The 14,347-nt window shown below is 42.5% G+C and overlaps 1 protein-coding gene across 1 annotated transcript in view; it reads right to left on the reverse strand.

Annotated features, from left to right (window-relative positions):
* Positions 1-9,921, reverse strand: part of LOC141165063 (uncharacterized) — a 123,342-nt gene extending 113,421 nt beyond the window's left edge. Inside the window, exon 1 of the mRNA XM_073650709.1 lies at positions 9,632-9,921. Coding sequence (XP_073506810.1) covers positions 9,632-9,727 — 96 coding nt within the window. The 5' untranslated portion in view covers positions 9,728-9,921. The remainder of the gene's footprint in view (positions 1-9,631) is intronic.
* Positions 9,922-14,347: the final 4,426 nt, after the last annotated feature.

A 14,347-nucleotide genomic window follows, 5' to 3' on the forward strand; every position in this document is an offset into this window, starting at 1 on the left:
ACACAAACATGGTACACACACAAACATAGTAAACACACAAACATGGTACACACACAAACATGGTACACACGAAAACATGGTACACACACAAACATGGTACACACACAAACATGGTACACAAACATGGTACACACGCAAACATGGTTCACACACAAACATGGTACACACACAAACTTGGTACACACACACATTGTACACACACAAACATGGTACACACGCAAACATGGCACAGAAACATGGTACACACAAACATGGTACACACACAAACATGGTACACACACAAACATGGTACACAAACATGGTACACACACAAACATGGTACACACACAAACATGGTGCCATGGTACACACAAACATGGCATACAGACAAACATGGTACACATACACACACAAACATGGTACACACACAAACATGGTACGCACACAAACATGGTACACAAACATGGTACACACATAAACATGGTACACACACAAACATGGTACACCCACAAAAACATGGTACACACACAAAAATGGTACACAAACATGGTACCATGGTACACACGAACATGGTATACACACAAACATGGTACACACACAAACATGGTATACACACACAAACATGGTACACACACAGACATGGTATACACACACAAACAAACATGGTATACACGCAAACATGGTACACACAAACAAACATGGTACACACAAACATGGTACACACAAACATAGCATGCACACAAACATGGTACACAAACATGGTACACACATAAACATGGTACACATACAAACATGGTACACACACAAACATGGTATGCACACAAACATGGTACACACACAAACATGGTATACACAAACATGGTACACATACACACACAAACATGGTACACACACAAACATGGTATACACACAAACATGGTACACATACAGACACAAACATGGTACACACACAAACATGGTATACACACACAAACATGGTACACAAACATGATACACACAAACACAGTATACCCACAAACATGGTATACACACACAAACATGGTACACACACAAACATGGTATACACACAAACATGGTATGCACACACAAACATGGTACACACAAACATGGTTTACACACACAAACAAACATGGTAACTTGCAAACATGGTACACGCAAACAAACATAGTACGCACACAAACATGGTACACACACAAACATAGTATACACACACAAAAATGGTATACACACACAAACATGGTATACACACACAAACATGGTAGACACACAAACATGGTACACAAACATGGTACACATACACACACAAACATGGTACACACACAAACATGGTATACACACAAACATGGTACACACACAAACATGGTACACAAACATGGTATACACACACAAACATGGTACACAGACATGGTATACACAAACAAACATGGTATACACTCAAACATGGTACACACAAACAAACATGGCACATACACAAACATGGTATACACTCAAACATGGTACACACAAACAAGCATGGTACATACACAAACATGGTATACACACAAATATGGTACACACACAAACATGGTACACACACAAACACATGGTGCACACACAAACATGGTAAGCAAACACAAACATGGTAGACACACACAAACATGGTAGACACAAACATGGTACACACACACAAACATGGTACACAAACATGGTACACACACAAACACGGTATACCCACAAACATGGTATACACACACAAACATGGTACACACACAAACATGATATACACACAAACATGGTACACACACAAACATGGTATACACACACAAACATGGTATACACACAAACATGGTATACACACTGAAAGAAACATGGTACACATGCAAACATGGTATACAGAAACAAACATGGTACATACACAAACATGGTATACACACACAAACATGGTACGCACACAAACATGGTACACAAACATGGTATACACACACAAACATGGTACACACACAAACATGGTATACACACAAACATGGTACACACACAAACACGGTATACCCACAACCATGGTATACACACACAAACATGGTATACACACAAACATGGTACACACACAAACATGGTATACACACACAAACATGGTACACACACAAACATGGTATACACACACAAAGAAACATGGTACACATGCAAATATGGTACACACAAACAAACATGGTACATACACAAACATGGTATACACACAAACATGGTATGCACACAAACATGGTATACACACACAAACATGGTACACACACAAACATGGTATGCACACACAAACATGGTACACACACAAACATGGTAGGCACACACAAACATGGTATACACACAAACATGGTACACAAACATGGTACACACACAAACATGGTACACATACACACACAAATATGGTACACACACAAACATGGTACACACACAGACATGGTATACACACATAAACAAACATGTTATACACGCAAACATGGTACACACAAACAAACATGGTACATACACAAACATGGTATACACACACAAACATGGTACACACACAAACATGGTACACACACAAACATGGTATACACACAAACATGGTACACACACAAACATGGTATACACACAAACATGGTATACACACAAACATGGTACACACAAACATGGTATACACAAACATGGTACACACACAAACATGGTATACACACACATATGCTACACACACACACAAACAAACATGGTACACACACAAACATGGTACACACACACTAACATGGTGCACACACAAACATGGTAGACACACACAAACATGGTAGACACACACACAAACATGATACACACACACACAAACATGGTATACACACACACATATAGTCTACACACCCCTGCTAAAATGCCAGGTAAAAGAAAATCATGCCAAGAAGAATCATTTCAGTACTCTTTCAATGTCAACCATAACCTGTACAAATCCATTGGCAAACAAACTGAAATAATCTTGAGAGGAGAAGGGGAAGAATAAAAATAATGAAACTAAAATAATGTGGCTGCATAAATGTGAACACCAGTCTATTATTGGGAATGTGGTTGTGTTCAGAATTAGCCAATCACATTGAAACTCATGTTAAATAGTAGTCAGTAGCCAGACGCCATCATTTAAAGTGGTTTTGATTAAACTCATATAAAGTTTAGCTCACATTTTCTTAGTTGCATTTAAACCCTTCACGACCTTGGACATATCCATACGTTCAGGTTGGTAACAACTTACCAACTTAGGACGTATGGATACGTCCAGGTGATTTTGCATGCACAGGAGATCAGATTGCAAAAAGTGAAAGTCTCATAGTGGGACAAAGTAAAAAAAAAAAAAAAAAAGAATTGTAAAAATACTTTAAAAAAAAACCCCTCAAAATAATAATAAAAAAATATATATATGGACCCATAAATAAATACTTTTATAAACAAAAAATAATAAACCATAAAAGTACACATATTTTGTATCACTGCATCCGGAATGACCCTACCTATGAAACTGGGCCACTAGTTAACCCCTTAACCACCGTAAAAGAAAAAAAACACAAGGCAAAAAACTATGCTTTTTCATCATACTGCCGAACAAAAAGTGGAACAAAACATGATCAAATAGATGAGTGGAAATAAAAATGGTGTCGTTGGAAAACGACACCTTGTCTTGCAAAAAACAAGCTGCCATACAGCTCCAACAGCAGAAAAATAAAAAAGTTATAGCTCTCAGAATAAAGCAATGCAAAAATGCCAAAACATAAAAAAAATATATACATGTAGTATCGCTGTAATTGTAGTAACATGAAGAATAAAGCTGCTTTATCAATTTTACCACAAGCGGAACGGCATAAAAAAAAACACATTTCCTGAATTGCTGGTTTTTGTTCATTCTGCCTGCCAAAAATCAGAATAGAAATCGATCAAAAAATGTCATGTGACCAAAAATGGTACCAATAAAAACATCAACTCGTCCCGCAAAAAAAGATGCCCTCACATGACTCTGTCGGCAGAAATATGGAAAAAATTATAGCTCTCAAAATATGATGATGCGCAAAAAAACCCGTCTTTTAGTGTGTCACAACTGCCAAACATAAAAATCCGATATAAATCTGGTATCGCTGTAATCGCACCGACCCGAAGAATAAAGTCGTCTAATCACTTATAAAGCACGAGGAATGGCGTAAAAAATAAATAAAACCAATTCTTCACCTGCTGTGGATTTGTTCATTCTGCCCCCCAAAGATCGCAGTAAGGCTCGGCTCACATTTATCCTGCGCGCTGCGCTGAGCGCTTACACCGGGATTTCCGTGTAAATGTCTGACATATGTGATTCAGATGAAACCCCCAGTGGAAGATTCCTAATAATGAGGCAGATGGACACTCTGTGGATGTTGGCTGGCCTATAATCCGACAGTGTCCATTTTTTTAGGCATGCATAAAAGCGCGGTCCGCCACAGTTTTGTGCACCTCTGAAAACAAGGACACTGCTGAACAGAGGTCAGACAGAGTCCAGAGTAACTCTGCTACCTCATTATAGTGAATGGCTCCCTCGGGGGATTCATCTGAGTTATGTCATTCGGAGATTTAGATGAAAACCCTGATGTAAGTGCTCAGCGTAGTGCACAGGATAAATGTGATCCCAAAACGTTATGTAAAATGTTCCTAATAAAATATTCAACTCAATCCACAAAAAAAGCAAGTCCTCACTCAGGTCCGTCGTCTGTTAACTGAAATATAGGGGGCTTCCACGTTACTGGTAGCACAAAGGCTCTGGAAAAGCATTATGGCTCTACATTCTCCAAAAGAAATCCAGCAAATTCTGCACTCCCAAATCCAAATGCCCCCCTCCCTTCTGAGCCCCACAGTGTGCCTAAACCACATTTAGCATCCACATGTTTCGGATTTCTGTAGCGATGAGAGCCAGCTTAATTTACGGGTGCATGTCTCCAGAAGGTCGAGCTGGCATAACATACTGGGCACTACAACGTACTGGGCACTACAATGTATGGGCACTACAATGGCAGATTTGCATTTTTCACTCAGCAACATCCACTGCTGCTTGTTTCTGGAGAACACCAATGCAGTCAAAATCGTCACTACACTTGTAGATAAATTCCCAAAGGGGTGTAATTTCCAAAATGGGATCACTTGAGGGAGGATTCTGCTCTTCTGGCACTTAGGGGCTCTGAACATGCTTTTTGTTTAGCAATGGAGTCTTGCCTGGTGAGCGTACATACAGGCCATGGAGGTTGAGTGCATTACATATTGTTTTCTTTGAAACAATTGTACCTGCTGTTTTCAGGTCTTTCTGTAGCTCTCCAGAGGTGGTCCTTGGCTCTTGGACAACTCTTTTGATAATTATTTTCACTCCTCTGTCTGAAATCTTGCGGGCAGCACCTGGTCATGGTTGGTTTATGGTGAAATGACGTTCTTTTCACTTCCGGATTATAGCTCCAACAGTGTTCGCTGGAACCTTCAGTAGTCTGAAAATTCTTCTGGAAGCAATGCCATCAATATGTTTTGCAAGAAATAAGGTTATGAAGGTCTTGAGACAGCGCACTAGTTTTACCCATCATGAGAGGTTTCTTGTGTGGCACCAGACACATTTTTATAGATCATCAGTTAAACCAGCTGATATTATTTTTTCACTAAGTGGCAGGATTGCTTTATAATTGCTGATAGATTTTAGCTGATGTCATGACTTTCCATGGCTTTTTGCACCTCTCTTTCTTCATGTGTTCAATACTTATCCCTGTGTCATTTCTCATTATTACACATAACTTAATTTATGGACATCTGTGGTTTGATTTCTTTGCCTGCGTGGATTGGATGGGTTGTTACTAGTGTTGAGCGATACCTTCCGATATCAGGAAATATCGGATCGGATTGGATCGGGCCGATAACCAAGAAGTATCGGATATCGCCGATTCCGATACCGGAAACCAATGCAAGTCAATGGGACACAAATATTGGAATGAAAATAAACCCTTTCTTTCCTTGTAGGTTAATTCTACATGAAGGAAAACAACTAACAATAATGTAGAATGTATTGGGGGAGGTGGTTGCCCAAATCAATGGGAACAGTGCTCACAGTGAAACATGAAAAGCCGGCAATTCAGCAGCGGCATACACCGGTACCCGACAATTTAGAACAGAAAGAATAGAGCTTCACACATAGATTAGATAGATAGAAACATGTCAGTCACATATATAATAAGTACAGTGACAGTGTTGGTTACTGTACTTGTCATTTAGTGTAAAGGATTTATTTAAAAAAATAATAGTGTTTTCATGCACCGTCTCTTTAAAAAAGCCGGCCGGCAATTCAGCAGCGGTACCTGACAATTTATAACAGAAAGAATAGAGCATCACACATAGATTAGATAGATAGAAACATGTCAGCCACATATATATGAAGTACAGTGACAGTGTTGCTTACTGTACTTGTCATTTAGTGTTAAAATAAAGGATTTATTAAAAAAAAAATTGGCGTGGGGTTCCCCGTAATTTTAGGCTCTAGCGGAGGTTAAGCAGACGGCTGGGGCAGATGTTTGAAGCCTGGGAAGGGGGTAATACCCACGGAGCTCCCCAGGCTACTAATATCAGCCCCCAGCTGAATACCTAGCCTTTACTAGCTATTAAAATGGGGGACCCCCCCAAAAAAATGACGTGGGGTCCCCCCTATTTTAATAGCTAGCAAAGGCTAGGCAGACAGCTAGGGGCTGATATTAATAGCCCAGGAAGGGTGCCATGAATATTGGCCCCCTCCCAGGCTAGAAACACCAGCCGTCAGCCGCCCCAGCAATGGCGCATCAATAGGATGCGCCAATTCTGGCACTTAGCCTCGCTCTTCCACGCTGCCCTGGTGCGGTGGCAGGGGGTAATAGTGGTGGGGTTCATGTCAGCGCCAGCTGCCATGAAGCCCAGGTTAGTAATGATGGGTGTCTATAAGACACCCCCATTACTAACCTACAAAGTGTTAAAAAGAAAAAACACACACTACACCCAGAAAAAAATAATTTATTTGAAATAAAACACACCATTTTATTTAATTCTTAGTTTGCTAAAAAAAAATAGTTACCTGTCCACGTTCCTGTGCTGATCTCCCATGCACAGCTGTCACATCTGGAGATGGTGACAGCTGTGCATGGCTGCTGTAAGCTCACACTGCCGGGAACACGTCCGCTCCCGGCAGCGTGAGCCACTGACTGAGGTCACCGGAGTGCATTCAGTCAGCGCAGCTCCGGAGACCTCCTTTACCGCACTGCAGTACCGTGGGAATTTCTCACGGTACAGCAGGGCCGTAAAGGAGGTCACCGGAGCAGCGCTGCCTGAACTCCGGCGAACCCGCTCATGCAATGACGGGGCTGCTTTACGGCCCCGTCATTGTAGCGGCGGCAGCGGTTTAGAGCGGTCACATTCTATGTGGCTGCTCTAAACTGGAGATCTTCGTGGGACACTCGTGGACTACTACGGAGGGGTAAGGATAAGGTTGTGGCTTATTATTTTATATTTTATTACAGGAGATCGATGGCTTCGGGGAATTAGGTGTCTAGGTGAGTATAGGTGTAGTTTTTTATTTTTTACTTTATTTTAGGTGGCGATCAGCGGGGACAGGTAATGCATAAACTAATTTATTTTAGGTAACCACTGGCCACCAATGAAATGTATTTAAAGTTTATTGGGGACCAACAACCCCCCCAAAAAAATATGGGGGCCTAAATAAAACATGTATAGGGGCAAAAATAGAAAACTTTGGGGGACAAAATAACATATGGGCCAGTTTAAAGGGCAATTTAAATAGCAGGATCAGGCTGATGGGAACTACTGCTCACATCAAGCTGATCCTGCTGGCACGAGTGGACGGGGGACAGACATAGGCCGATGGGAGTAGTAGTGTCACATCGGCCTTTGTCTGCCTGCACGCACACATCCCGCACACATCGCGCACACATCGCACAGACACCGCGCACACACCAATCATGACGGGCTGATGGTCTGGGAGGTGAGGCTGACCTGTGCGGCCGTGGGAAAGTTCATGTGAGTTCATGCAATGCAGTCAAGCATGAACTCACATGAACCCTCTGAGGGCACCGCGGTTACTTTAAATGAACAGCTGATCGGCATCACCTGATACCTCAGCTGTTCATTTGAAATAACCGGCGGGAGAGCGCAGCACAGAACGGGAAAGCCGCGGTGAAGTCTTTTCACTGCCGGCTTCCCCGCCCGGGTCCTTTGCTCCCCGCTCCCTGGTGCCGCGCTCCCCGCACGGTCCTAACTTATGATCGGGATGGGAGGTGGCGAGGGGAGCGGAGGATCAGGGTGGTAGGCTGCGGGAAAGCAGTATGGGGCTGTGTGATTGTTTAAAAGCCGGCGGCTTTTTACCGCCCTCCGGCTTTTAAACAATCAGGAGAATTCTGGGATGGCATCCTGATGACAGGCTGGATCGCAGCTGAGCGCTGCCATCCAGCTTGTCATCCTTCAGAGACACTGCAGAGTGCAGGCATTATGGGAACTTCCGATTCCGGTATTTGATATTGTAAAAATATCGGAACTCAGTATCGGAACTCCGATACCGCGAATATCGGCCGATACCCGATATTACAGTATCGGAATGCTCAACACTAGTTGTTACCAACACTTTTTTGTTAAGTATATAATTCCACATGTGTTAATTCATAGTTTTGATGCCTTCAGTGTGAATGTACAATTTTCATAGTCATGAAATAGTCATACATTTACATATTACCAATATGTGGTCTATTGGCATTATTGCTTTGGTTCATTAAGATTGGCGTTTTGTATATCAATCTTGATAAACGGCAGGCTGGAATAAGAAGCACCAAACTTGGTAAGAAGTGTGCACCTCTTAATGAATTTGGCGCATCTTACAACTGGTATAATAAATGAACTCCAGTCTGATGCCAGTTTTGTTGTGTACATTTTGATAAATCTGATGGACATGACGAGCAGCCAAGCACCTTAAACTCCATCCAAATTTCAAAAAGTTGGATGAGCAACATGAAAAATTACAATATTTTTGCACAACTACAAGTTAAGCAAAACCTTTGAGACTTTTCAAGCAGCTTTACACCAGAAAACTAGAATAAGCTGCTTGATGAATCAGGCCGTATATGACATGTTAGCCTAAATCATATTAAATGTATTATTTCAGATATGATTCATGAAAATGTTGTTATGTTTAATATTTTATTGCTTGCTTTGATTATGATTGGAACAATTTATGTTTAATATCTATGTGTTTTGTATGCTCAGCATAGTTCTGCTTTTAGCAATAAGCTGAGAACTTGCTTAAAACCACAGTTTAGGCTGGATATTGAAGGCATAGATATTGGAACATGTGCCTTCTGCGGATATGCTGACCTTTTTTGGTAGTGTACTGTAAGTTCCTCTTTTTCAAAAAGACAATAAAACCCTCAGTGATGCTGAGGGTCAGTCTGGCTGGCTCTGTACCCAGACGGGTGTATATTGTGGCTTTGTCTCCTCGATCGGTTGACACCCTCATGTTGAGACCTCCTTGTGTCTTCCCCAAAAGCTCTCCCTGAAGTGGGATTTTACCATGACTATGTAAGTTGGATTTTATGTGAAAACTACAAATAAATTAACAAAATGAATAAATTAGCCATTTTACCTTCTCCCAGTGCTTCGCCCTCTCACTGGATATAGCGGTGCACAAGCTTAATTGTGCCATTTGTTTTAGAAAATGGGGTTGTCCCGTGGAGGTCATCTGTAGTCCTTGAAGTAAACCAGGTTACATCAAAAGTAAAAGAAAATAGATGTAAAATGGAGCGTTCATATGAACAGATCATCCAGCCGTTCATCAGGGCAATGTGCTGTGCACTGAACTGCAAATAACGATGCAAATAATATACCACAGTCTCCATAGCAAGTACCTTATGCTAACGTACCATGGTGTCTCATGACTATGACCTATGGTAATAATTAATTGTAGTAGGAAACGAAAAGCAAATATATAATGTTTGTCCTTTGGTGTCACGCATGACCAGACAAGCAAATGATTGCTTTGTAATGCTCTACAGATAGACTGACCAGAGGCTGTATATTTGCTTTGTTATATAATATCAAAGCCAGTCGGTTTCTTGTCAAACAGGAGGGTCAAGTATGCATGAAAGCTACTTGATGTGTCATTTGGAGAAGCAAATTAATATTGTGTTGGATAGTCCTAGTCCATTTACCAAGAGTTCAGGGAATGTATTGAAGCACCACATGAAATGCTCTTCATTGACACAGATCATTAGAGCAGTATCCTAATGCACTTTTTCTGACAATGAAGGTAAAGTAGAATTTAAAGAGGCCCTTGCACTGGATTTTTTACATTTAGTCTACTTACATTTCTAGATGAAACAGAAAGTGTAATATGGTCTTATCCAAGTTATACAGTGAAGAAACAGTATGCTCACCTAATAGGGTTGTGTGTAGTACAACCACTAGTACTGCGAAAATACCAGCTGCTGCAGCATCTACGAGTGTGTGAGAGATAATCATGGGAGTGGATTAGACATGCACATCTAATTTGCAAAAAGGATCCAAGAACCAGGATTGAATAAAGTGGTTTATTGTCAACACATTTCAAAGTCAATCTGACTCCTTCCTCACGGCAACCACATGTAAAAAACTTTTTCGACATGTGGCTGTCGTGCGGAAGGAGTAAGATTGACTTTGAAACGTGTTGACAGTAAACCACTTTATTCAATCTTGATTCTTGGATCATTATTGGAAATCAGCAGTGTAGATTTAATGTACTCTCATGGTTATCTCTCACCTACTTACAATTGGCACTACTCCACTGGTTCAGGAACAGTTTTTCTTTTTTTTCTGTGCCCCTGTTTTCTAAAGTTACGTATGTTACCTTGGAAATAAAGTGCAAACTGTTCAAAAAACTGGGCATATACCACATAATTTTCATACCCTTAAATCAGAGAGATATGTCACACAAAATAGTTAATAAATAACATTTCCCACATGTCTACTTTACATCAGCACAATTTTGGAACCAAAATTTTTTTTGTTAGGAAGTTGGCGGATGCCATGTCACGTTTGGAGAGCCCCTGATGTCCCTAAACAGTGGAAACCCCCCACAAGTGACACCATTTTTGAAACTAGACCTCTCAGGGAACTTATCTAGATGTGTAGTGAGCACCTTAAACCCCCAGGTGCTTCACAGAAGTTTATAACATTGAGCCGTAAAAATCCAATTTTCACATTTTTCCCACAAAAATGTTTTTCAGCCCCAAATTTTGCATTTTCATAAGGCTAACAGAAGTAATTGCACCATACCATTTGTTGTGCAATTTCTCCCGCGTAAGAGGATACCCCATATGTGGGGGAAAACCACTGTATGGGCGAACGGCAGGGTTTGGAAGGGAAGGAGCGCCATTTAACTTTTTGAATGTAAAATTTGGTTGAATAATTAGCAGATGCCATGTCACGTTTGGAGAGCCCCTGATGTGCCTAAACAGTGTAAACCCCCCACAAGTGACCCCATTTTGGAAATTAGACCCCTTACGGAACTTATCTAGATGTGTGGTGAGCACTTTGAACCCCAAGTGTTTCACAAAAGTTTATAGTGTAGAGCGGTGAAAATAAAAAAATCACTTTTTTTCCACAAAAATGATCTTTTAGGCCCAATTTTTTTATTTTAACAAGGGTAACAGGAGAAATTGGACCCCAAAAGTTATTGTGCGATTTATCCTGAGAACACTGATGCCCCATATGTGGGAGAAAACTACTGTTTGTGTGCATGTCAGGGCTCGGAAGGGAAGGAGTGACGTTTTAGAATGCAAACTTTTATGGAATGGTCTGCGGGCGTCATGTCGCATTTGCAGAGCCCCTGATGTGCCTAAAGAGTGGAAACCCCCCACAAGTGACCTCATTTTGGAAACTAGACCCCTCAAGGAATTTATTTAGATGTGTGGTGAGAATCTTGAATCCACAGGTGCTTCACAGAATTTTACAACGTGGATCTGTAAAATTGAAAAAACTATATTTTTCCCACAAAAATGTTGTTTTAGCCCCCAATATTTTAATTTTCACAAGGATAGCAGGAGAAAATGGACACTAAAATTTGTTGTGAAATTTCTCCTGAGTACGCCGATACCTCATATGTGGTCAAAAAACTACTTTTGAGGCACAGTGCAAAGTTCAGAAGGGAAGAAGTGCCATATTGGAGTTCATATTTTGCTGGGCTGGTTTGCCGTTGCCATGTCACATTGGCAGAGTCCCTAAGGTGCCAGAACAGCAGAACACCCCCATAAGAGACCTCATTTTACAAACTACACCTCTCAATGAATTCATCTAGAGGTGCAGTGAGCATGTTGACACCACATTTGTGAATAATGAATAATTACATTTTTACCACCAAAGTTTTGTTTTAGCCCCAGATTTTAAATTTTCCCACTGAGAAATGGGTAAAAATGGCACCAAAATTTGTCACACAATTTTTGCTGGATGTAGATATACCCCATATGTGCCTGTACAATATTGCTTAGCCACACGGCGAGACTTGGGAGGGACGGATCGCTATATGCCTCCTGGAGTGCAGATTTTTCTAGAATAGTATGCAGACTCCATATACAGAGATGACGCGCCCCCTGGGCCATATTCTTTAGGGGAATACCCGGAGCCGGATCAGATGGGGGTTGTAGTCTCCGAGTGGCTGTGACCCGGTCCGTGCCCAGGGTGTCAAGCTCAGAGTATGTGGCAGTCCTACAGATGTTACAAAGTTCGTTATGTCGACTACGCCACCCGTTGAATTGCGGTCACTACGGCCGCCGCTGCAGCAGGGTCCGCTGAGGCTGATGGTGTTTGTGCAGCTAGGTAGTATAACCCCCAACGGGAGGGGTATGGCCTCAGGGGGTCAGGTGCAGAGGATGGGGGTTGTGGTGGTGCAGCGTAGATGATAAGTAAAGACAGAGTCGGGTTGTGCAGTTCAGGGTGTTTACTTACTGCAGATATTCCGGTCACTCCGGCCTTGAGTGACCACCCGAGCCGTGCTGCGTCCACCAGGTCCTGGATTCAGCTAACCCCCAAGCAAGTCCGGAGCGTGTCCCTGAGCCCTCCTTCTTGTCCTTTCTTCTGGCCGTCCCCACCAGGGATCCACCTAGGTCCAGCTCCCTCGGGCCTTCTGTTGGGAGACCCTTGGCCTTGGGTTCCCTGACCCTACACGTGGTCTGCCTTCAGGGTGGATTTAGTGGGTGGCCGTGGCAGATCCTGCCCACGGCCTCCGGTCTCTGGCTGAGGTATGCTTTAGCCCCCACCAGTTTGGGATCCGGTACCCTATTGCCAACTCTTCACCCTGTGTTTGTATGTGGGTTCTCAGAGTTCCTTTTTGTTTCCCCCTCTGGGTCTCTCTTTCTCTCTTCTCTCACTCTCTCTGGGGCTGCTCTGCTCCTCTTCCTCTGACTTCTCACAGACAGACCGACTGTGGCAAACTGACCCTGATCTTAGATGGTGCCCACCTTAAATACTCCCTCTATGTGTGAGCTCAGGTGACCAGCACCCAATGAGCTCCTATCTTTACCCAGGCTGCTCCCCCTATCTGCCCCTACACTACTGGGATGTACCACCCCCCTCCCACTCCAGCCAGGAACAGACTCGGTCGTACCTGCACATTTCTAAGTGGGAGTACCGTTGGTCTGCTCCTCGGAAATGGGATGTGTGTAGTGCATGCAGCTGACTGAGCTCAGTTCCACACTCCATCCTTACCCGGGAGTGGAATATCACACCTCTGGGTTGAGGCGCAATACCCCTGTAGCAGCCGAATCCTCAGGGTGCTACATTCCCCCCTGGTAAATCACAGCACGTCCTCGGGCTGTAAGATATAAAACATCACCAAACATACATTTTTGCATAAACAACATAATAAAACATATAAAACAACATATATTAGCAGCATCATAAAACTTTTCATATAAAACATTCTCGTAGTCGTTTCTTGCTTCTAACTCCTCCTCCGGACACTGTGCAACGTGTGCCCGGGAAAAGTGCAACAGTTTCTCTAGAAAAATGGTCTTCCTATAAAACCGGTAGGGGGCGCTTTAGGAAGCGCAACTATTTACAAGGGGATACGGCCGCTCTCAGTCCTCGGCCAGGTATTTAGGAAAGGGATGACCGCTCTCAGTCCTCGGTCAGAGGGGTTAAGGGAAATACGGGTAACAGTTCAATTTGCTGGTCCCAACGGGGACTATAATAGCAACAACAGTTCACTGTGCCCCGACGGGCAACTATATACAGCTTGTACTCTGCTGTACTCAACGACGACGTCCTCCTGCTCTTTCTTTGTGGTTACCTTTAACTTCAGACCCGTCCGGGTCCTCTTGCTCCTCCT

The sequence above is a fragment of the Phyllobates terribilis genome, unplaced genomic scaffold, assembly GCF_046119375.1.
Source record: "Phyllobates terribilis strain yellow unplaced genomic scaffold, ASM4611937v1 Scaffold_11__3_contigs__length_659146591, whole genome shotgun sequence".
Taxonomy (NCBI): Eukaryota; Metazoa; Chordata; class Amphibia; order Anura; family Dendrobatidae; genus Phyllobates; species Phyllobates terribilis.